A 21,797-nucleotide genomic window follows, 5' to 3' on the forward strand; every position below is an offset into this window, starting at 1 on the left:
AGTTCAAACCGAGCATCAGTATGGGGAAGAAAGGTGATTTGAGTGCCTTTGAACGTGGCATGGATGTTGGTGCCAGAAGGGCTGGTCTGAGTATTTCAGAAACTGCTGTTCTACTGGGATTTTCACGCACAACCATCTCTAGGGTTTACAGTGAATGGTCCAAAAAAGAAAAAACATCCAGTGAGCGTCAGTTCTGTGGGCGGAAATGCGTTGTTGATGCCAGAGGTCAGAGGAGAATGGCCAGACTGGTTCGATCTGATAGAAAAGCAACAGTGACTCAAATAGCCACCCGTTACAACCAAGGTAGCCAGAAGAGCATCTCTGAACGCACAGTACGTCGAACTTTGAGGCAGATGGGCTACAGCAGCAGAAGACCACACTGGGTGCCACTCCTTTCAGCTAAGAACAGGAAACTGAGGCTACAATTTGCACAAGCTCATCGAAATTGGACAATTGAAGATTGGAAAAACGTTGCCTGGTCTGATGAGTCTTGATTTCTGCTGCGACATTCGGATGGTAGGGTCAGAATTTGGCGTCAACAACATGAAAGCATGGATCCATCCTGCCTTGTATCAACGGTTCAGGCTGGTGGTGGTGGTGTCATGGTGTGGGGAATATTTTCTTGGCACTCTGTGGGCCCCTTGGTACCAATTGAGCATCGTTGCAACGCCAAAGCCTACCTGAGTATTGTTGCTGACCATGTCCATCCCTTTATGACCACAATGTACCCAACATCTGATGGCTACTTTCAGCAGGATAATGCGCCATGTCATAAAGCTGGAATCATCTCAGACTGGTTTCTTGAACATGACAAGGAGTTCACTGTACTCCAATGGCCTCCACAGTCACCAGATCTCAATCCAATAGAGCATCTTTGGGATGTGGTGGAACGGGAGATTCGCATCATGGATGTGCAGCCGACAAATCTGCGGCAACTGTGTGATGCCATCATGTCAATATGGACCAAAATCTCTGAGGAATGCTTCCAGCACCTTGTTGAATCTATGCCACGAAGAATTGAGGCAGTTCTGAAGGCAAAAGGGGGTCCAACTCGTTACTAGCATGGTGTACCTAATAAAGTGGCCGGTGAGTGTACGTTCCAACCAGCTTTTATTAGGGGTGTCCACACATAAAATAGCAGGCATCCACAGCAGTTATTTCTTGCTTATACACCTGTCAAATAGCTTTTATTAGGGGTGTCTCCCAACCACAAATTAGCAGGAACACAAAGCACTGACTTCTTGCTATACACATGTCAAACATCTTTTTTTGGGGGTGTCCCCCACCCACAGTATAGCAGGAATCCACAGCAGTTACTTCTTGCTATATATGTTACAAACTGCTTTTATTAGGGGTGTCACCCCAAAAAATAGCAGGAATCCACAGCAGGCAGTTCTTGCTAAAAAAAAAAATGCGTAAGGCTAGCGCAAGGGTACAGGGACGAGGACGGGGTGTGGAAATGCAGATACAGAGCAAGGTGCACTCAACCAACAGTGTCTACTGTGCCTACTGCTCTGCGGCAGCAAGCATTGCGCTTCCCCACAGTCTCCGGCTTGATGGCCACATAAAGTAGGGTGCAGGGTACAACCATAACCAGGCCCAAGCACCAGGAAGAGGTGTTACAATGGCTGGGGGACAATGCTTCCAGCACATTCTTCACCAGCCAGTCAGCCTCTACCTCAACTCCTCCTCCTACCGAACAGTCTGATCCTCCTTCCTCACAACATACCCAATCTTCCTAGCAACCTAATCCCACCTTTCCCACCTCCTGGGAGCTGTTTTCGGGTCCATTCACTGTCCCTCCCTCTGTCCCACCACATCCTGAATCATCAGAGGTAACAGATGAGTTGCTGTGTCCTGATGCACAAACACTGTAGCATCCATTATCTCCTGTTTTTACTGTTGAGCAGCAATCGGACCGCAGTGACGATGATGACGAGAAACAGTTGCCATCAGGGCAGCCTGTTGCCATGTGCGGTGTGCAAGAAGAGGAGGAGGAGGAGCCGTCAGAGGAATTGGAAGAGGAGGTGGTGGACGACGAGGACACTGACCCGACCTGGGTAGGGCGGATGTCAAGCAGGGAGAGCAGTGGAAATGTGGAGGGAAGTGCAGCACCAAAAAGGGTGACTAGAGGTAGAGGCATGTCCAAAGGCAGAGGACAGCTGCTTCACCAAAGCCAGGCCACAGCCAGCAGGGCCCAAAATGTTCCCACTTGTACCCAGCCTAGAAAAACTCCCACATTGAGGCCACAGTCTTCGGTGGGGTGGAATTTTTTTAATGTCTGTGCGGCAGACAAATATACTGCGGTTTTCACACTCTGCAACTCGAAACTGAGTAGGGGCCTGAAAAGAGCAACCTTACAACCACTGCCATGCGCAGTCATTTGGAAGGCAAGCACTGGGCTCAGTGGCAGAGAGCAAACGCAGGACAATCGTCGTCCGGCGTTGTCACCACTGCCTCTCCCACTGTTGCCATTGCTGGCGCTGCAGTGCAGACCAGCAGCCAGGAAAGCTCCACATCTGCCTCTACCACTTCTTCCTCATCCTCTCCTTTTCCTGCCTCAGCTCCTTCTCCTGCCTTAGCTCCTTCTCCTGTACATTCATGTGCCTCTTCACAGCAACCCATCATCTCCCAGACTTTAGAGCGCAGGCAAAAATACAGAGCTACCCACCCCCATTCACAAACCTTAAACGAGCACATCTCAAAACTCCTGGCCCAGGAGATGTTGCCGTTCCGGCTTGTGGAAACTCAGGCCTTCCGTGACCTGATGGCAAGTGTGGCACCTCGCTATGCCGTCCTGTCACTACTTCTCCCGCTGTGCCATCTCCGCCTTGCACCAGCACGTGTCACGCAACATCAGTCGGGCCCTAAGTTCCACAATTTACACAAAGGTCCACTTGACCACCAACGCGTGGACAAGTGCATGCAGACAGAGATGCTACATTTCACTGATGGCACACTGGGTGAATGTAGTTGAGGCTGGGACCGAGTCACAATCTGGGTTGGTCCACTTCATTTCCCCACCCAACTTTCCTGGCAGGGGCTCTGAACCACCACCCTCCTCCTCCTCTGCCATCACATCGACCCCAGCTACCTGCTGGAAACGCTGCAGCACTGGCGTGGGGAGACGTCAGCAGGCTGTGCTGAAGCTCATCAATTTGGGGGACAGACCGCACACTGCCTCTGAGGTGAGGGATGCCCTCCTTGATGAGATGGCAACATGGTTTTCGCCGCTGCTCCTGGGCCCAGGCATGGTCGTGTGCGATAATGTCTGCAACCTGGTAGCGGCTCTGGAGCTTGCCAACCTCTGTTACGTTCCATGCCTGGCCCACGTGTTCAATTTAGTTGTGCAACATTTCTTTAAAACGTACCCAAATGTACCTGAGCTACTGGTGAAAATGCGGCACTTGTGCGCCCACTTTCTCAAGTCCACAGTAGACGCTGCTAGCCTCCGAAGCCTCCAGCAACCCCACCATCTGCCAGAACACCGGCTGATGTGTGACATCTCCAAATGCTGGAACTCGACGTACCAAATGTTGAGCAGAGTGTGTGAGCAGCAGAGACCTTTGATGGAGTACCATCTCCAACCCAAGGGTTCCTCAGAGTCAGCTCCCGCAGTTTCTGCACCATGAGTGGCCATGGATGGCAGACTTATGCGAGATCTTGCTTGTCTTTGAGAAGTCAACTATGAGGGTCAGCTGTGACGATGCACTCGTGAGTGTCACAGTCCCGCTCCTGTGTGTGATGCGAGAATCCCTCATCGCCATCAGGGATAACGCATTGGACGGTGAGGAGTCGGCCATAGGAGCAAAACCATCCCAGCAGGATAGTCAGGGCACACTCTTGTCCGCTTCACAGCATATATTGAGGGAGGAGGAGGAGGATGACGAAGTGGCAGATGATCTCATTGTCAAACAGGAGGCTAGCGGCACTCCCTGGCCAAACTAACGCCACTGAGGGGCCTAGTATCACCAGGAGGGACAATTATAGGCGCATGTTGCGGGAGTACCTGGCCGACCCCAGCCTTGTCCTCTCCTATCCCTCTGCGCCCTACACTTATTGGGTCTCCAAGTTGGATTTGTGGCTGGAACTTGCACTATACGCCTTGGAGGTCCTTTCCTGCCCTGACGCCAGTGGGCTATCGGAAAGTGTCTTCAGCGCAGCTGGTGGCATCATCACGGATAAACACAGCTGGCTGTCAGCTGACAGTGCTGACCGGATGACTTTCATCAAAATGAACAGCCAATGGATAGTCCCATCATTTACATGTCAGTTACATGGCAAATTTAGTGCGGTTTGCACACTTTGCTCTTTTCAGAGCCCCTACTCAGTTTAGACTTGCAAACTTACCACCTCTTGTGTGCGCTGTCATTTGGAAGGTAAGCCCTGTGCTCAGTAGGAGTGAGCAAACACAGGACAATCGTCGCCCGGCGTTGCCTCTTTCATTGTTTACAGTGCTGGTGCTGCAGTCCAGACCACCAGCCTGGACACGTACATATCTGTCTCTGACACTTTGGGGAGTTCACCCCATCCGTCCTTTTTGCCTGCACCATCATGCACCTCTTCCCAGCCACTCCCTATCTCCCAGGCGTTTCATTGGAGCCAGAAGTACAGCACAAGCCACCCACATGACCAAGCCTTCAATGGCCTCATCTAAAAACTGCTGGCCCTGGAGATGTTGGCGTTTATGCTTCTGGATACTCAGGCCTTCCGTCACTAGATGGCAGCTGTGGCACCTCGCTATGCTGGGTCTAGCCGTTACTACTTCTCATGGTGTACTGCCATCCTGGATGATATGGCAATGTGGTTTTCCCCGCTGCACCTGGCCCCAGGCATGTTTGTGTATGTGATAATGGCCAGAACCTGGTAGCAGATCTGGAGCTTGCCAGACTCAAACACGGTCCACACATGGCCCACATTTTCAACTTGTTGGTGCAAAGGTCCATTGAAACCTACAGCATTGTGCCTGATATACTGGTCAAAGTGCGGCCATTTTCATAAGTAAAAAGTAGCCTCTGCTAGGCTGGAAACATTCAGAGCACACTCCTGTCATCTTCACACCATTGGCTGGCGGAGGAAGACGAAGGGGATGAAGTGGCATTTTATGTCACTGTCCCACACGAGGCTTGAGTGTGAAGTTCAGTGCATCCCATTGCTTCAGCACGGATGGTGTGAAGAGGAGTGGAAAATGGAGGAAATGGAGAGTGACCCTTACAGTTGGGGGCAGCGAAGTCATGCCAAGTAACACACTGGCACACATGGCTGACTTCATGTTGGGTTGCTTTTCAAGAGACAAAGGCATAGTTCACATCATGGAGAGCAAACAATACTGGATTGAACAAAAAATTGGATTGAGCTGATATAGCGTGAAAGAATTGCTGTGTATCACATTTAGCTTTTGGGGGGGGGGCAGACCCTTAAAAATTGGATTGAGCAGATATAGCCTCATTGAATTGCTGTGTCTCCCACTTAGCTTAAAGAGAATGGAAAAAAAAGTCAAAACATTGATCATTTTACACAAAACTCCAAAAATGGGCCGGACAAAAGTATTGGCACCCTCAGCCTAATACTTAGCACAACCTTTAGACAAAATAATTGCGAACTGCTGCTTCCAGTAACCATCAATGAGTTTCTTACAATGCTCTGCTGGAATTTTAGACCATTCTTCTTTGACAAACTGCTCCAGGTCCCTGAGATTTGTAGGGGGCCTTCTCCAAACTGCCATTTTGAGATCTCTTCACAGGTGTTCTATGGGATTCAGGTCTGGGCTCATTGCTGACCACTTTAGAAGTCTCCAGTGCTTTCTCTCAAACCAATTTCTAGTGTTTTTTGAAGTGTGTTTTGGGTCATTGTCCTGCTGGAAGACCCATGACCTCTGAGGGAGACCCAGCTTTCTCACACTGGGCCCTACATTATGCTGCAAAATTTGTTGGTAGTCTTCAGACTTCATAATGTCATGCACATGGTCAAGCAGTCCAGTGCCAGAGGCAGAAAAGCAACCTCAAAACATCAGGGAACATCCACAATGTTTGACTGTATGGACCGTGTTCTTTTCTTTGAAGGCCTCTTATTTTCCCTGTAAACTCTATGTTAATGTCTTTTCCCAAAAAGCTCTACTTTTGCCTCATCTGACCAGAGAACATTCTTCTAAAACATTTTTGGCTTTCTCAGGTAAGTTTTGGCAAACTCCAGCCTAGCTTTTTTATGTCTCTGGGTAAGAAGTGGAGTCTTCCTGGGTATCCTACCATACAAACCCTTTTCATTCAGACGCCGACGGATAGTACGGGTTGACACTGTTGTACCCTCGGACTGCAGGGCAGCTTGAACTTGTTTGGATGTTAGTCAAGGTTCTTTATCCACCATCTGCACAATCTTATGTTGAAATCTCTCGTCAATTTTTCTTTTCCGTCCACATCTAAGGAGGTTAGCCACAGTGCCATGGGCTTTAAACTTCTTGATGAAACTGCGCACGGTAGACACAGGAACATTCAAGTCTTTGGAGATGGACTTGTAGCCTTGAGATTGCTCATGCTTCCTCACAATTTTGCTTCTCAAGTCCTCAGACAGTTCTTTGGTTTTCTTTCTTTTCTCCATGCTCAATGTGGTACACACAAGGACACAGGACAGAGGTTGAGTCAACTTTAATCCATTTCAACTGGCTGCAAGTGTGATTTAGTTATTGCCACCACCTGTTAGGTGCCTCAGGTAAGTAACAGGTGCTGTTAGTTACACAAATTAGAGAAGCATCACATGATTTTTCAAACAGTACCAATACTTTTGTCCACCCTCTTTTTTATGTTAGGTGTGGAATTACATCCAATTTGGCTTTTCGACAATTCTTTTTGTGGTTTTACATTGAAGACAAATTAAATGAAGATAATAATACGAAAGAATTTGGGATTGCAATCATTTTATGGACAAAAATTAGTATTATCTGACAGAATTGCAGGGGTGCCAATACTCTTGGTCAACACTAATATATATATATATATATATATATATATATATATATATATATATATACACACACACACAGTGCCTTGCAAAAGTATTTGGCCCCCTTGAGCTTTTCAACCTTTTGCCACATTTCAGGCTTCAAACAATGGTATAAAATTAAAATTTTGGGGGGAAGAATGAACAAGTGGGACACAATTGTAAAGTGGAATGAAATTTATTGGATATTTTAAACTTTTTTAACAAATAAGAAACTGAAAAATGGGGCGTGTAATATTATTCGTCTCCTTTACTTTCAGTGCAGCAAACTCACTCCGTTCAGTTCAGTGAGGATCTCTGAATTATCCAAAGTTGTCCTAATTGACTGATGATGATAAATAGAATCCTTCCGTGTGTAACCAAGTCTCTATATAAATGCACCTGCTCTGTGATAGTCTCTGTTTAAAGCACAGAGAGCATCATGAAGACCAAGGAACACACCTGGCAGGTCCGAGATACTGTTGTGGAGAAGTTTAAAGCCAGATTTGGATACAAATTTTTTTTTTCTCAAGCTTTAAACATCCCAAGGAGCACTGTGCAAGCAATTATATTGAAATGGAAGGAGTATCAGACCACCGCAAATTTACCAAGACCTGGCCGTCCCTCTAAACTTTCATCTCAAACAAGGAGAAGACTGATCAGAGATGCAGCCAAGAGGCCCATTATCACTCTGGATGAACTGCAGAGATCTAGAGCTGTGGTGGGAGTCTGTCCACAGGACAACAATAATCAGTCTTACACTGCACAAATCTGGCCTTTATGGAAGAGTGGCAAGAAGAAAGCTATTTCTCAAAGCTATCCATAAAAAGTCTCATTTAAAGTTTGCCACAAGCCACCTGGGAGACACCAAACATGTGGAAGAAGGTGCTCTGGTCAGATGAAACCAAAATCAAACTTTTTGTCCACAATGCAAAATGATATGTTTGGCGTAAAAGCAACACAACCCATCTCCCTGAACACAGCATCCCCACTGTCAAACATGGTGGTGGCAGTGATGGGACGATGGATGAAGCCAAATACAGGATCATTCTGGAAGAAAACCTGTTGAAGATTGCAAAAGACCTGAGACTGGGATACAGATTTATCTTCCAACAAGACAATGATCCAAAACATAAAGCAAAATCTACAATGGAATGGTTCACAAATAAACATAGAATGGCCAAGTCAAGGTCCAGACCTGAATCCAATGGAGAATCCGTGGAAAGAGCTGAAAACTGCTATTCACAAACGCTCTCCATCCAACCTCACTGAGCTCGAGCTGTTTTGCAAAGAAGAATGGGCAAGAATTTCAGTCTCTTGATGTGCAAAACTGATAGAGACATACCCCAAGCGACTTGCAGCTGTAATTGTAGCAAAAGGTGGCGCTACAAAGTATTAACGCAAGGGTGCTGAATAATTTTGCACGCCCCACTTTTCAGTTTTTATTGGTTAAAAAATTTCATAATTGTGTCCCACTTGTGATTTTCTTCCCCAAAAAGTGTATATGATATCTTTATGTTTGAAGCCTGAAATGTGGCAAAAAGTTGAAAAGTACAAGGGGGCCGAATACTTTCGCAAGGCACTGTATATATGTATTTGGTTGTGTCCAGTGGCGTAACTACCGCCATAACAGCAGAGGCAGCTGCCACAGGGCCCGGGACATTAGGGGCCCGGTGACAGCCGCTACCGCTACTATCATTATACACTGGGGTCTTTTCGGACCCCCGAGTATAATGATTGGCGGACCAGGAGAGGTAAGAAACATAAACACTGTTACTTACCTCTCCACGATCCTGCCAGGCCTCCTTCCTGATGTCTCTGACATCACATGAACCCGGCCTGCGTCCCGGGTCATGTGACGTCCGATGTCATAGAAAAAGGACGGCAGCAGAGAAGACAGCGTAGGAGCCGGGGGACAAGTAAGTAACAGTGTTTTTTTATGTTTTTATTCCCCCGGGTCTCCGATTATTATACTCTGGGGTCTGAAAAGACCCCAGAGTATAATAATTGTTTATGGGTGTCCACAGTGGGACATAATAGTGTGTGCAGGAGCCACTATGGGGGATAATACTGTGTGCATGGGCCACTATGGGGATAATACTGTTTGCAGGGGCCACTATGGGGATAATACTGTGTGCAGGAGCCACTATGGGGTACAATACTGTGTGAAGGTGCCACTATGGGGTATAATACTGTGTGCAGGGGCCACTATGGGGGATAATACTGTGTGCAGGGGCCACTATTGGGGGATAATACTGTGTGCAAGGGCCACTATGGGGGATAATACTGTGTGCAGGGGCCACTATGGGGCATAATACTGTGTGCAGGGGCCACTATGGGGCATAATACTGTGTGCAGGGGCCACTATGGGGCATAATAGAATGCGCAGGAATGCGTAGGAGGGGGTTGGTCGAGGTCTTCGGCGTCGGTCGGGGGTGGCCCATGTCAAAAGTTCGCCAGGGTGCCCCGCCATTCCTAGTTACGCCACTGGTTGTGTCAATGTTTCTGTATGATTGTGCAGATGTCTCTGTATGTAATATAGTATGTATATATTCTTAGATGTATATATGCGGGCATGTTTATCTTTCTATACATAGGTTTTATTTACTATTATGCTCATATGTATTATTCATCATTCAACTTCCAAATATGCCCTTTATGCATTCTTCATACTTGGGCCTTATTGTTAGTCACGCAGTATATTTATTTATTTATTTGTTTGTTTTAACATTACCCACCATCTTTAATGGCAGAAAGCAGTAACCACCATTGTAACCACTGATACTGAGGACAAGAGCCACACGCCTTTCTCAGAACATCACTACATTTTGTATCCTGGGCACACACACATAAATATATACAGTATATATATATCACGTTACATCTGCAGCTGCTGTGATCTCTTCCTGTCTGCCTGTCTGTCGGGCATGATGTTCAGGGTGCTTCCCAATAGAGGGCAACATAACAGAGGCACTGTTTCCCTGTTTACATCTTGGGAGACAGATTTGCATATTCTTCCCATGTTCCCTTGCAGTGGAGCAACTATGGCTGTATAAGTCTCCACACACCTGAAAAGGTGGTCTCTTCTTAAGGAGTGACATTATCCCCATAATCTGGTCTCTCAGCCTCTCACTTCTACCAAACAGTTCTCTCTAGGCTGCGCTGATGAAGTCCAAAGAGACAGAAACGGTGCCGTCCGTAGCTGAGAAATTGATTTGGTTATAACCCCGCATTATGCAGTAAAGACTTCTGGGAAAGTCGGGCATGATGTTCAGGGTGCTTCCCAATAGAGGGCAGCATAACAGAGCCACTGTCTCCCTGCTTACATCTTGGGAGACAGATTTGCATATTCTTCTCATGAGACTGCTGCACTCACATTCAGCTACACACATAGGCTTGGCAACTCCCCCTTTGCTCAAACCACTCCCCGGCTCCACTCCCCCCTATTGGCCTTCCCCTTGTCCTCACTACTAGATTTCTGTGGGCAGATGGGCGGGAAGGGAAGGGGGTGGTTCCATTTCCTCAGGTCCACGCCCTCCATTTGCCTCCCTCTGCTCCAACAGACTTTCACTTACTAGCACGAAAGAACACAGTCCACAGCCTATGCTCCAAAACAAGATCCACGGCTCTCGGATACAGTCCTCCGGGTGAGGACAAGAAACGTGCAAAACCAATGTAAAGATAGGGTATCCAGCCCAGTGTGATCTAGTATAAAATATAACTTTTATTTGAAAATAAATAGTCCATAAAAACTAATTCTTCACACAACACTGAGCAAAAATAAACGTGAAAAAACATGGAGACATACCGGACTGGACGAACATTAACCAGACATGTAGACCCGCTGGTTAATGTTCGTTAATGTTTTTTTTTTTTTTTTTTACCTTGGTTAAGTAATAAACACACTGCTGGAATGTGTACATAATGACCTCATCAAGAAGTGCCATGGATTCCTCACATGCTTCTAGGTCACTTGATAGCAAGGCATCTTGCGACGAACCTGAAAAAATAATTATTTACAAAATGAGGATAAGGAATATTTCAATTTTACTACCCCTAAAAACGAAATTTTAATGGTAGAATCCCTTTAAAAGTCAAGAACATTCATAAACATTTGGCAAAGTCGGTGGCTTGGTGGTGAGTACAGTATTTTTGTAGCATTGGAGTCCTAGATTAAAATACAGCCAAGGAGTTTATATGTTTCCCCATGTTTGCAGTGTGGGAGCAAACCTGAATTCCTGGAGGAAACCCATGCAAAGACATACTGATATGGAATAGAGATTGTCAATCACTATCACATATAGGACTCACATTGTCTGTAAAGTGCTAAGGAATATGTTGCGCTATACAAGTAAGCAAAATAAATAAATAATTTGTGGAAAGGAGACAGTGTACTCTGGTAGCTCAGTGGAGTCCTAGGTTTGAACCCAACTAAAGACATCACATGCAATTTTGTATGTAGGAGTTTGTATGTTCTCCCTGTGTTTGCATGGGTTTCCTCTGGGTACTTTGCTCCCACACTCCAAAGGCATACTGATACAGAATGTAGATTGTGAGCCCTATATGGAACAGAGATTGACAACATCTGTAAAGGACTGCAGAGTATGATGGCGCTATATAAGTAAGCAAAATAAATAAATACTATGAAGCCATAGGCCTTCCAAGTGACTCAGTACAGAGCCATAGTTTAGATAATTCTAGCGTTTAAAGTTCTATGGAGCATGTCACAATTTATTTTTCATTCCAACCAGTGGCATAACTATCGCCTAAACAGCAGAGGAAGCTGCCACAGGGCCCGGGACATTAGGGGCCTGGTGACAGCTGCTACTGCTGCTATCATTATGCTTGGGGGTCTTTTCAGACCCCCGAGTATAATTATCGGCGGCCCGGGAGAGGTATACTTGGCTATTGCCCAGGGTGCCAGCACTTGCAGGGGCCCCCTGTTGGTGGAATACTTTCCCTATTAATATAGGGAAAGTATATGTCCGAAGCTGCAGCAACGGCCGACACACAGGAGCCGATGCAGGAGCTGCAGGTCTGGCTCCACTCAGTGCTCTCAGGATGCTTTCTCTCTCCCCTCCCTTTCTCTGGCTGTCCTCTGCCCACCATTGAGAGGGTTGAGGAGAACCCAGGAGGCGGGGCTTATCCCTATACAGAAAATGTACCCCTGCTGAGCTCCTGCCGTCCTGGACACAAGAGAAGGAGGAGGAGAAGAAGAAGCTCCAGGAAAGTGAAACTAAAAAAGAAAACAGGTACACAGGACATACTGGGGTTACTATGCTTCTTAATATCAGGCATTTGGGGTGATTAATTTTGTTTTGGTATCTCCATGTGCCTCATATTAAAAGCAATTAACCCCGTCATGTCCCTCACATTAACCCCTGTCTGCTTCACAATAAGAGTTACTAATATGTGAGACATATGGGGGTAATAATAATGAAGATACTTTATTACCTCCATGTCTCTCGCATATCAGTAACTCTTATGTGAGGTACACAAGGGTTAATGTGAGGGACATGATGGGGTTAACTGCTATTAATATGAGGCACATGGAGTTACTAAATTCTAATGCACATGACCAGACTTTTTATACACAATTGTCCTGGTATAGCGGTCAGCGGGTGACGTGACAGTATTTAGTCCTGTAGGGGCCACTCAAGGACAGAATACTGTGTGCAAGGGCCACTATGGGGCATATTACTGTGTGCAGGGGCCACTGAGGAACATAATAGTGTGTGCAGGGGCCTCTAAGGGACATAATACTGTGTGCAGGGGCCACTATGGGGCATACTAGAGTGCGCAGGAATGCGTAGGAGGGGCTCGGTCAAGATCTTCGGGGGGGGGGGGGGGCAATGTCCCCACCATTCCTAGTTACGCCACTGATTCCAACATATGAAAACGGATGCTTACAGAGGTACAAGGTTTCATACCTGTATAGGAAAGTTATTACATCTGTATAGAAGTTGGTGGAAATTGTATAAAGCTATCATATGGCTCTGTGGATAAACCGAAGAGTTATGCCGTGTCACCTCCATTTACAAATGCATAGCTCCCAACCATCCAATATTTAGCTGGACAGTTCTAGACTTCAAGTCCTGACCTGCTGACTTGAGTGTCAGTTGTTATGCTCCTGCTTTAGCTTTGTTTTCTTTGGATGCAGATAGAACTGAATACAAAGGTGAGACAGAAAACCCTAAATTCCCTGCTTCTCTATTAACTTCCGATCACGGCTGCAAGTATCTTAGATGCAGTCAGTTATAGTCATCCCCACATTATGCCTGCCATTCAAGCTGCTGAGATCAGAGACAGGAACGGACTCTAGCGGAATGGGACAATGTGTTACTTTTTTATTTGCTTGTTTTCTACTATGTGGCCCACAAGGGTCAAATTATAGTGAATTATACTATTTTGGGGCTACTGGGCAAATGTTATACTGTGTGGAAGTTTCCAAGGGGATGTGATATTAAGTGGGGGCCACAAGGGGCCATGTATCATATAGGGACACTAAGAAGGCATTGTAGGAATTGGGTAGAGTCATGGGAGAATGGGAAGGCATCAGGGGTGTGGCATTGTAAAGTTTCCACATATTTTCTATGGCACACTGCACGTGCCACAATTTTTGTACCTCTTTCTGACATTCCTGACCTGTATCACTGAAATTTCCCCATTGTGGGGCTATTAAAGGGTTATCTTATCTTATTAATGATGCCACAGAAGTGTAATGTGCTCAGTTTGGAAATCTTGGCTGTTACCACCATCTACAGCTACTAACTGAACTTCATAAGTTAAATGTGAAAAATTGTCATGGCTTAAAATTTTATTTATGGAAAAAATATCCAGTTTGCAACTGTCTGCTATTGTAACAGAACTTGTGCTTTGTTGTTTTTTTCTTCTTACTCGTGTTAACATGTATACGTTGACAAGTGTATCATGCCATTTTGTGAGTTCTTACATTGTCTTACACTGACCTGTTCATACTTTCATTGACTGAGAAGACTCAACCTTTAAAAATATCTGAAAAAAACAACTCTTTACCTTCTGACTCCCACTCCTTTTCCATGTCTAGGATTTTTCTCTGTACAAAATTAAGAAGCTCCATAGAATTAGCCATCCACAACATTAATGGTCGAAGGTCAGAGGCCACTTCTTCAATTCCCAAAGTACTCCCCAAATTTTTGTCTTGCTGACTAGAATAATAAAAAAAATTTTTTAATCACACACATAAGTAGAATATATCGAGTTATGAAATACATTTTAATTGTGACAATGTTTAGTCATTAGAAATTTGTTTTGCATTAATAATAGTAACACACATTTCTGCATATTTGTGAGCTGTACTTTAAAACATTTCAGTTAAGACCGCTACATGTGGTTTGTGTGCTTTCTTTATGTTAGTATGGGTGTGCTCCAGGTGCCCAAGCTGTAAAAGACTGCTATGTATGAATAAATATTGTTTTAAGACCTACTACTTTGAAGAATTGTAATAATTACTGTAAAACATATCAAAAAGGAAACAGCAGGAACTTGTTAAATAGAGAAACATGTATACAGACTATGTGAGAACAAAAGTTGTGTTTTGTCCTGTCATGTGCCAAATTACTGAAGTGCAGTCTCAGATAGGGGTGTTTAGGGTCCATCAGTAAAATAAATTCTGGGGGCCTACTTTACATACAAATTTTACCTGACACTCATTTGCAAATTCTTAAAACTGCATCAACACTGATTTCAGTAGCTTGCTGCCTAGTAGTTGCCTAGTCTTTGTCCTATAAGGCTAAGTTCAGTTTTTTGGTTAGGGTTTTGGCAGAAATCCGCCTTCAAACCCTGAAGCAAAACACGCCTCACCATTCAAAATATACAAACGCTTCTGAGTCTTTTCCGCTAGCGTTTTTTTCCGCTAGCGGCAAAAAAGAAGCAAGATGTTAATTCTTTTTTGAAGCCGGAGCGTTTTCCGGCTCACAGCTTCAATGCAAGTCAATGTTAGCTGTTTTTTTCCTGTTCATGTTTTTTGCTCAGAAACCTGAAGTGGAACCTGATCAGGAAACGGCAGGCGATTTTTTAAAATATAATTCATGACCACATCACAAGAGGAAACGGATCAGGAAACTCCTCATGCGTTTTCCGCTCCAGTTTTGACAATGCCAAAACCCTGACCGAAAAACTCTGTGTGAACTTACCCTAAGCCTTCTCAGTAGAATATAACTCGCTCCTGCCTTGAATTAGTGACCTTTTAGCTTTGTAAGCCAGAGAAACCTACTCAAACAACAGCAGCAAAATGATTTTGCACATTTTCTGCGCTGGGGGACGCCCTCATCGCTGCGATAGAACTAATTAGCATACCGGTACAAACCGGTATTTCAAACGAACGGTGCGGCAGAGATAACTTCCAAAGGTAGGAGACGAATAGCCTTTCTAAAGGCTATTCCGACGTGTAACCTAGAATAAAAAGTTTTTTAATGGTAGAATCCCTTTAACTAATGTAGCTTTGGGACCTTGAGGCTGGTTGTCAGGCAAGCAAACACACATGGAGAGTGTTCTATTTAAGTTCAAACTGGTGCCTTTTATTTGGAGCTTCACAAAACTTCTGTAGATTACTTCACTCAGCTTCTGTAGATAATGATCTAATTGCTTAGCAGGAAGCTGTGACACAGGGCCTGCAGGACATACTGGCTTAACTAAACAAAAAACACATTAATCAGATTACAAAGATCACAGGATGGTATCAGGTTTAGTAAATGTTAAAACCTACAAGGCATATTGACTTCACAAAACAAAACAAAAAGTTACATTCATTATTTAATACCTAACTATAAAGATCACAGAATGGTATAGGGTTAATGAGTGTTTAAACATGTCTCCAGCGATCTAGTTAATGAGTCTACTCAATGAGTCTATGTTGAAAAAAGAAATGACTAGATCGCTGGAGACATGTTTAAACACTCATTAACCCTATACCATTCTGTGATCTTTATAGTTAGTTATTAAATAATGAATGTAACTTTTTGTTTTGTGAAGTCAATATGCCTTGTAGGTTTTAACATTTTACTAAACCTGATACCATCCTGTGATCTTTGTAATCTAATTAATGTGTTTTTTGTTTAGTTAAGCCAGTATGTCCTGCAGGCCCTGTGTCACAACAGCTTCCTGCTAAGCAATTAGATCATTATCTACAGAAGCTGAGTAGCAGGACTACAAGGAGTATAAAATAGTGTTCTTACAGCAAAGTATTTCAAGCTATGAATAAGGGACCTTGTTCCCAAAACGCGTAAGCTTATCTGTTTTTTGTACGTGCCTGGATCCATGTCTGTACTATGTTTTTAAATTTTTGAAGTAAAAGTTATATTTTATATTATAATTGGGCATGCTGGAGTAATTTTTTGTTTTTTTGACTCTTACAATCTGCACTCTACTGAAACGGCACTCACAAAAGTCTCTAATGACTCCTAACAGCTAAATGGTGACTTCTCTTTTCTTATTCTTCTGGACCTCTCTGCAGCTTTTGACACTGTTGACCATCAACTCCTCCTTACTATGCTCCGCTCAGTTGGCCTCAAGGACACTGCACTCTCCTGGTTCTCCTTTTATCTCTCAGACCGCACTTTCAGTGTATCATTTGCGGACTCTGTTTCTTCCCCTCTTTTCCTTGCTGTTGGGGTTCCTAAGGGCTCGGTTCTAGGCCCCCTGCTCTTTTCTCTCTACACAGCCCCCATTGCACAAACCATCACCAGATTTGGCTTCCGGTACCATCTTTATGCTGATGACACCCAATTATACACATCTTCCCATGACGTCACCCCTGCACTAATACAGAACACCAGTGACTGTCTTTATGCTGCCTCAAATATCATGTCCTCACTCTATCTGAAACTAAATAATTCTATGACTGAACTACTACTGTTTCCACCATCAAATAGATCTGTCCCTGATATATTTCATTGCAGTCTCAGGCCTTACTACAACTCCTAGGCAGCATGCCCGCTGCCTTGGGGTCATCTTTGACTCAGACCTTTCCTTCAGCCCCATATTGAATCACTCACATGCTCATGTCACCTCCACCTCAAAAACATCTCCAGAATACGCGCTTTCCTTACCAGAGATACATACACTTATTGTCTCTCTGATTCATTCTCGCCTTGACTACTGTAACTCCTTACTAATCGGTCTTCCCCTCACTAAACTTTCCCCTCTACAATGTATTCTGAATGCAGCGGCTAGACTCATCTATCAGTCTAGACGCTACAGCGATGACTCCGGTTTGTGCTGGTCACTACATTGGCTGCCTACACATTATAGAATAAAATATAGAGTTATTACCCTCATCCACAAGGCTCTCCACAATGCTGCACCTCCCTACATTTCCTCTCTCATCTCTGTCTACCACCCATCCCTTGTTCTCCATTCACTTAATGACCTAACATTTACATCCTCTATTATCAGAACTTCCCACGTTTGTATACAAGACTTCTCCCAAGTTGCACCACTTCTCTGAAATGCTCTATCCCGAACAATCAGATTAACTCCCAATTTCTACAGCTTCAAGCGCAAACTAAATACACATCTTTTCAGACAGGCCTATCACAATCCTAATGTAAACCTTTCCGTACCGTCTTTAGAATCCCCAAAATTTAACCCTCCTCTGTTTCAGCTCCCACATTATCCCACATGATATGATGCCATTTCTGGCTAACTTTATATGTCCAAGCACCATCCACATGTTAAAGGACACGACTGGTGACGGCTCATAAAGTTTTATATTTGTGTAATGACAGTAACCTCTGTCACCCCTTCTACCTCATAGATTGTAAGCTCTTGCAACCAGGTCCCTCAATCCCATTTTGTGAAATGACTTTCTTTGTGATGTATCTTTCTGTATTTGAACCCTACAAATTGTACAGGGATACAGAGCAAATCAGCCCAGCCATTTAGGTTGAACCCAGCTTTTCAGGCAGATTGTAACCCCAAGACAGGGATACAGAGCAAATCAGTCCAGCCAGATACACTGAATCAAGCTTTGCAGGCAGTGTCAACCACCAAACACCTAACAGGGATACAGACCAAATAAGTCCAGCCAGATACGCTCAACCCAGCTTTGCAGGCAGTGTGTCCCCCCCCCCCCCCCAAACACCTAACAGATACAGAGCAAATCAGTCCAGCCATATAGGCTGAAATCAGCTTTTCAGGCAGTGTGTAAGCCCAAAACAGGGATACAAAGCAATTCAGTCCAGCCAGATACGCTCAACCCAGCTGTACAGGCAGTGTCCCTCCAAACACCTAACAGGGAATACAGAGTAATTCATTCCAGACATATAGGCTGAACCCAGCTTTTCAGGCAGTGTGTAACTCCAAGACAGGGATACAGACCAAATAAGTCCAGCCAGATACACTGAACCCAGCTTTGCAGGTAGTGTCCCCCCAAACACCTAACAGGGATACAGAGCAATGCAGTCCAGCCAGATATGCTCAACCCAGCTTTGCAGGCAGTGTCCCCCTCAAACACCTAACAGATACAGAACAAATCAGTCCAGCCATATAGGCTGAAATCAGCTTTTCAGGCAGTGTGTAACCCCGAAACAGGGATACAGAGCAAATCAGTCCAGCCAGATACACTGAAACCAGCTTTGCAGGCAGTGTCCCCCCCCAAACACCTAACAGGGATACAGAGCAAATTAGTCCAGCCATATTGGCTGAACCCAGCTTTTCAGGCAGTGTGTAACCCCAAAACAGGGATACAGAGCAAATCAGTCCAGTCATATAGGCTGAACCCAGCTGTTCATGCAGTGTGTAACCCCAAAACAGGGATACAGAGCAATTATGTCCGGCTATGTACGCTCAATCCAGATATCCAGGGTGTGTACTCCCAAAACCTAGGTGGGAGACACAGAAATTCAGTCAGGCTATGTACGCTCAATCCAGTTTTTCACAGTGTGTACCCCCAAAACCTAGGTGGGAGACACAGAAATTCAGTCATGCTATGTACGCTCTATCCAGATATTGACGGTGTGTACCCCCAAAACCTAGGTGGGAGACACAGAAATTCAGTCAGGCTATGTATGCTCAATCCAGTCTTTCACGGTGTGTACCCCCAAAACCTAGGTGGGAGACACAGAAATTCAGTCAGGCTATGTACGCTCAATACAGATATCGATGGTGTGTACCCCTAAAACCTAGGTGGAAGACACAGCAAATCATTCAGTCCATATACGCGACATCCAACTCCCCCCCCCCCCTCAAAGCTAAGTGGGAGACATCCGTTCATTCAGTCAGGCCAAGTAGGCTCAAACCTGTTTTTAATGCTGTACCCCCCGAAACAAAGTGGGATACACAGTAATTCAATCAGGCTACATCAGGTCAATACAATTTTTAAGGCTCTGAGATCTATCCTTCCAACTGATCAGTTCTTCGAAACGTGCAATTTGGTACACTTTTTCTTTCCACAATTGTATGGTCAGAGGAGATGATTGAAGCCAGAACAGTGGTATGATGTATTTGGCTGCTTCTAGTAAGTGTGTTACCGAATTCTTTTTAGATGGTGTGTAATTTGCTGATGGTTTAGCCAGGGGTGAACCTACCCCTTTTGCCGCCCTAGGCGAACTACAGAAAGCCCCCCCCCCCTGGAAGGAGGGGGCGGAGTGAAGGGGCGTGGCCAAGCAAAGGGGGCATGGCGGAGCGAATGGGGCGGGGCTTAGCGCCGTTCGCAGGCACGGAGATGACCTGCTCACTGCCTGAGCGTGAGGGGAGGCTGCTGGAGCAGCGCTGCTCCAGTGGGCTCCCCAAACCACCGCTCGGTGTTAAGCCAGTCCAGGACAGCTTTCCTGGACTGGCTTAGGTAATCAAAAATGCCACCCTCCCTGGGGTCCTGACATAGCGCTGCCTGAAGCGCTCGCTTCAGGTCGCCTCATGGGAGGTGCGGCGCTGGGTTTAGCAAGTAATACCGCTTCTGGGCTAACATAAGGCATCTTACCAGTGATGAGAGTGATCTGCTCAAAGACTTCTTGCCAATATTTTTGAATGCTTTCACACTCCCACCATATATGAAACATTGTACTTGAATGAACCAAAATGATTAGGGGAATGGGTGGACTGGAGTACAACGATAGATTAACAAACTTGGGGTTTTCAGTTTAGAGAAAAGACATCTACGGGGAGATCTAATAACAATGTACAAATACATGAAGGAACAATACAAAGAACTTTCTAAGGATATTTTTACTCCTAGGCCAGTGACAGTGACAAGAGGACATCCACTACGTATGGAGGAGGGAAGGTTTCACCAGAAACATAGAAGGGGATTCTTCACAGTAAGAATGACGAGGCTCTGGAACTCTCTGCCCCAGGAAGTGGTGATGGTGGATTCACTGAACAAGTTCAAAGTGGGCCTGGATGCCTTTCTTGAAGAGAAAAATATAATGGGTTATGGTCTCTAGATTTTAAGGACACGTTTTTATACTGACTGCCAGATTTGGAGTCGGGAAGGAATTTTTTCCCCTGAAATAGGGCAATTGGCATGAGCCTCATGGGGTTTTTTGCCTTCCCTTGGATCAACACTGTAGGGGATTGTAGGGTTATAGGTTGGACTTGATGGACTCATGTCTTTATCCAACCTCATCTACTATGTAACTATGTAACTATGAGGGCATCCTGTACCATCGGGACAAAATTTTAAAATGCATCTCTTGGAGTCTCGTACAAGTGGAAAAACCATGTGAGTGGGAGAGAATGAAGTTTGTCTCGTGATCAGTGAGAGAAATTTTAAGTTCTGATTCCCAAGAACGTAAGTAGGTAGGTTTGGATAGGTAATCAGTTTGTGTGAGATAAGCTTTGCATGCTGAGATTTTCCTGTTAACATTGGAGGCAGATGTCAAGTTCATTTCAAAAGAGTCAATTGTCTCTGAAGGTTTGCTTTTTGAGTTAGCTTTGTAATCACATGCTTAACGTGAGCATAGTCCAAGAAAGTAAGATTGATTACTTATTGCTTTAGTTGTAGTCGAAAGACATTTCTTTGATTTTGAGATTGCTTAACTTCTGCCACCAAGTCGGAGGATCTGCTGAGTCAAAGGAGGTTACACTAGGTTCACACCTGCGTTCAGCTGTCCGTTCTGTGGTTTCCGTCTTCTGTATGCCAGACCACAGACCGGGTCCGGCCGTGAGCGGCGGTGAGCGTTTTATGCTCTCTGACGCGAAACCGCTTTTTTAAATCCGGACACAGAGTACTGCATGTCCGACTCTGTGTCCGGATTATAAAACCCGGTTTCGCGGCGGAGAGCATAAAACGCTCACTGCCGCTCACGGCCGGACAGCTTTCTCACCCATTCAAATGAATGGGTGAGAAAGACTCCTGCAGGTTTCCGTCTCCTGCTCTGTTTTATGCAGGAAACGGAAACCTGAAGTATGGAGTGCCAGGCGCAGATGTGAATGAGCCCTTAAAGGGGCTCTATCACTGGGAAAAGTCATTTTTATCTAAACACATGCTTGCATAAGCTTCAGAAATGCTACTTCACACCTACCTTTAGTATGTAAATTGACTCATTGGTTTCTGAATAAGGGTGCATTCACACTGAGTAAACGCTAGCTTATTCTGAACGTAAAACACGTTCAGAATAAGCGGCGTCTAAAGCAGCTCCATTCATTTCTATGGGAGCGGGGATACGAGCGCTCCCCATAGAAATGAATGGGCTGCTTCTTTCACTCCGTGCAGTCCCATTGAAGTGAATGGGGAGTGCCGGCGTGTACGCTCCGGCATGAGCAGAGCTTGCCGTATACGCCGGCACTCCCCATTCACTTCAATGGGACTGCACGGAGTGAAAGAAGCAGCCCATTCATTTCTATGG

General features: G+C 45.1%; 1 protein-coding gene across 2 annotated transcripts in view; it reads right to left on the bottom strand.

The window, feature by feature from the left end:
* Nucleotides 1–21,797, bottom strand: part of RASIP1 (Ras interacting protein 1) — a 354,699-nt gene that overhangs the window by 84,776 nt on the left and 248,126 nt on the right. For both annotated transcript variants that reach the window (XM_075276771.1, XM_075276770.1), the window contains exons 7-8: nucleotides 14,008–14,159; nucleotides 10,857–10,972 (exon numbers count right to left, since the gene is read on the bottom strand). In XM_075276771.1, coding sequence (XP_075132872.1) covers nucleotides 10,857–10,972; nucleotides 14,008–14,159 — 268 coding nt within the window. The remainder of the gene's footprint in view (nucleotides 1–10,856; nucleotides 10,973–14,007; nucleotides 14,160–21,797) is intronic.

The sequence above is a fragment of the Leptodactylus fuscus genome, chromosome 6 (genome assembly GCF_031893055.1).
Source record: "Leptodactylus fuscus isolate aLepFus1 chromosome 6, aLepFus1.hap2, whole genome shotgun sequence".
NCBI lineage: Eukaryota > Metazoa > Chordata > Amphibia > Anura > Leptodactylidae > Leptodactylus > Leptodactylus fuscus.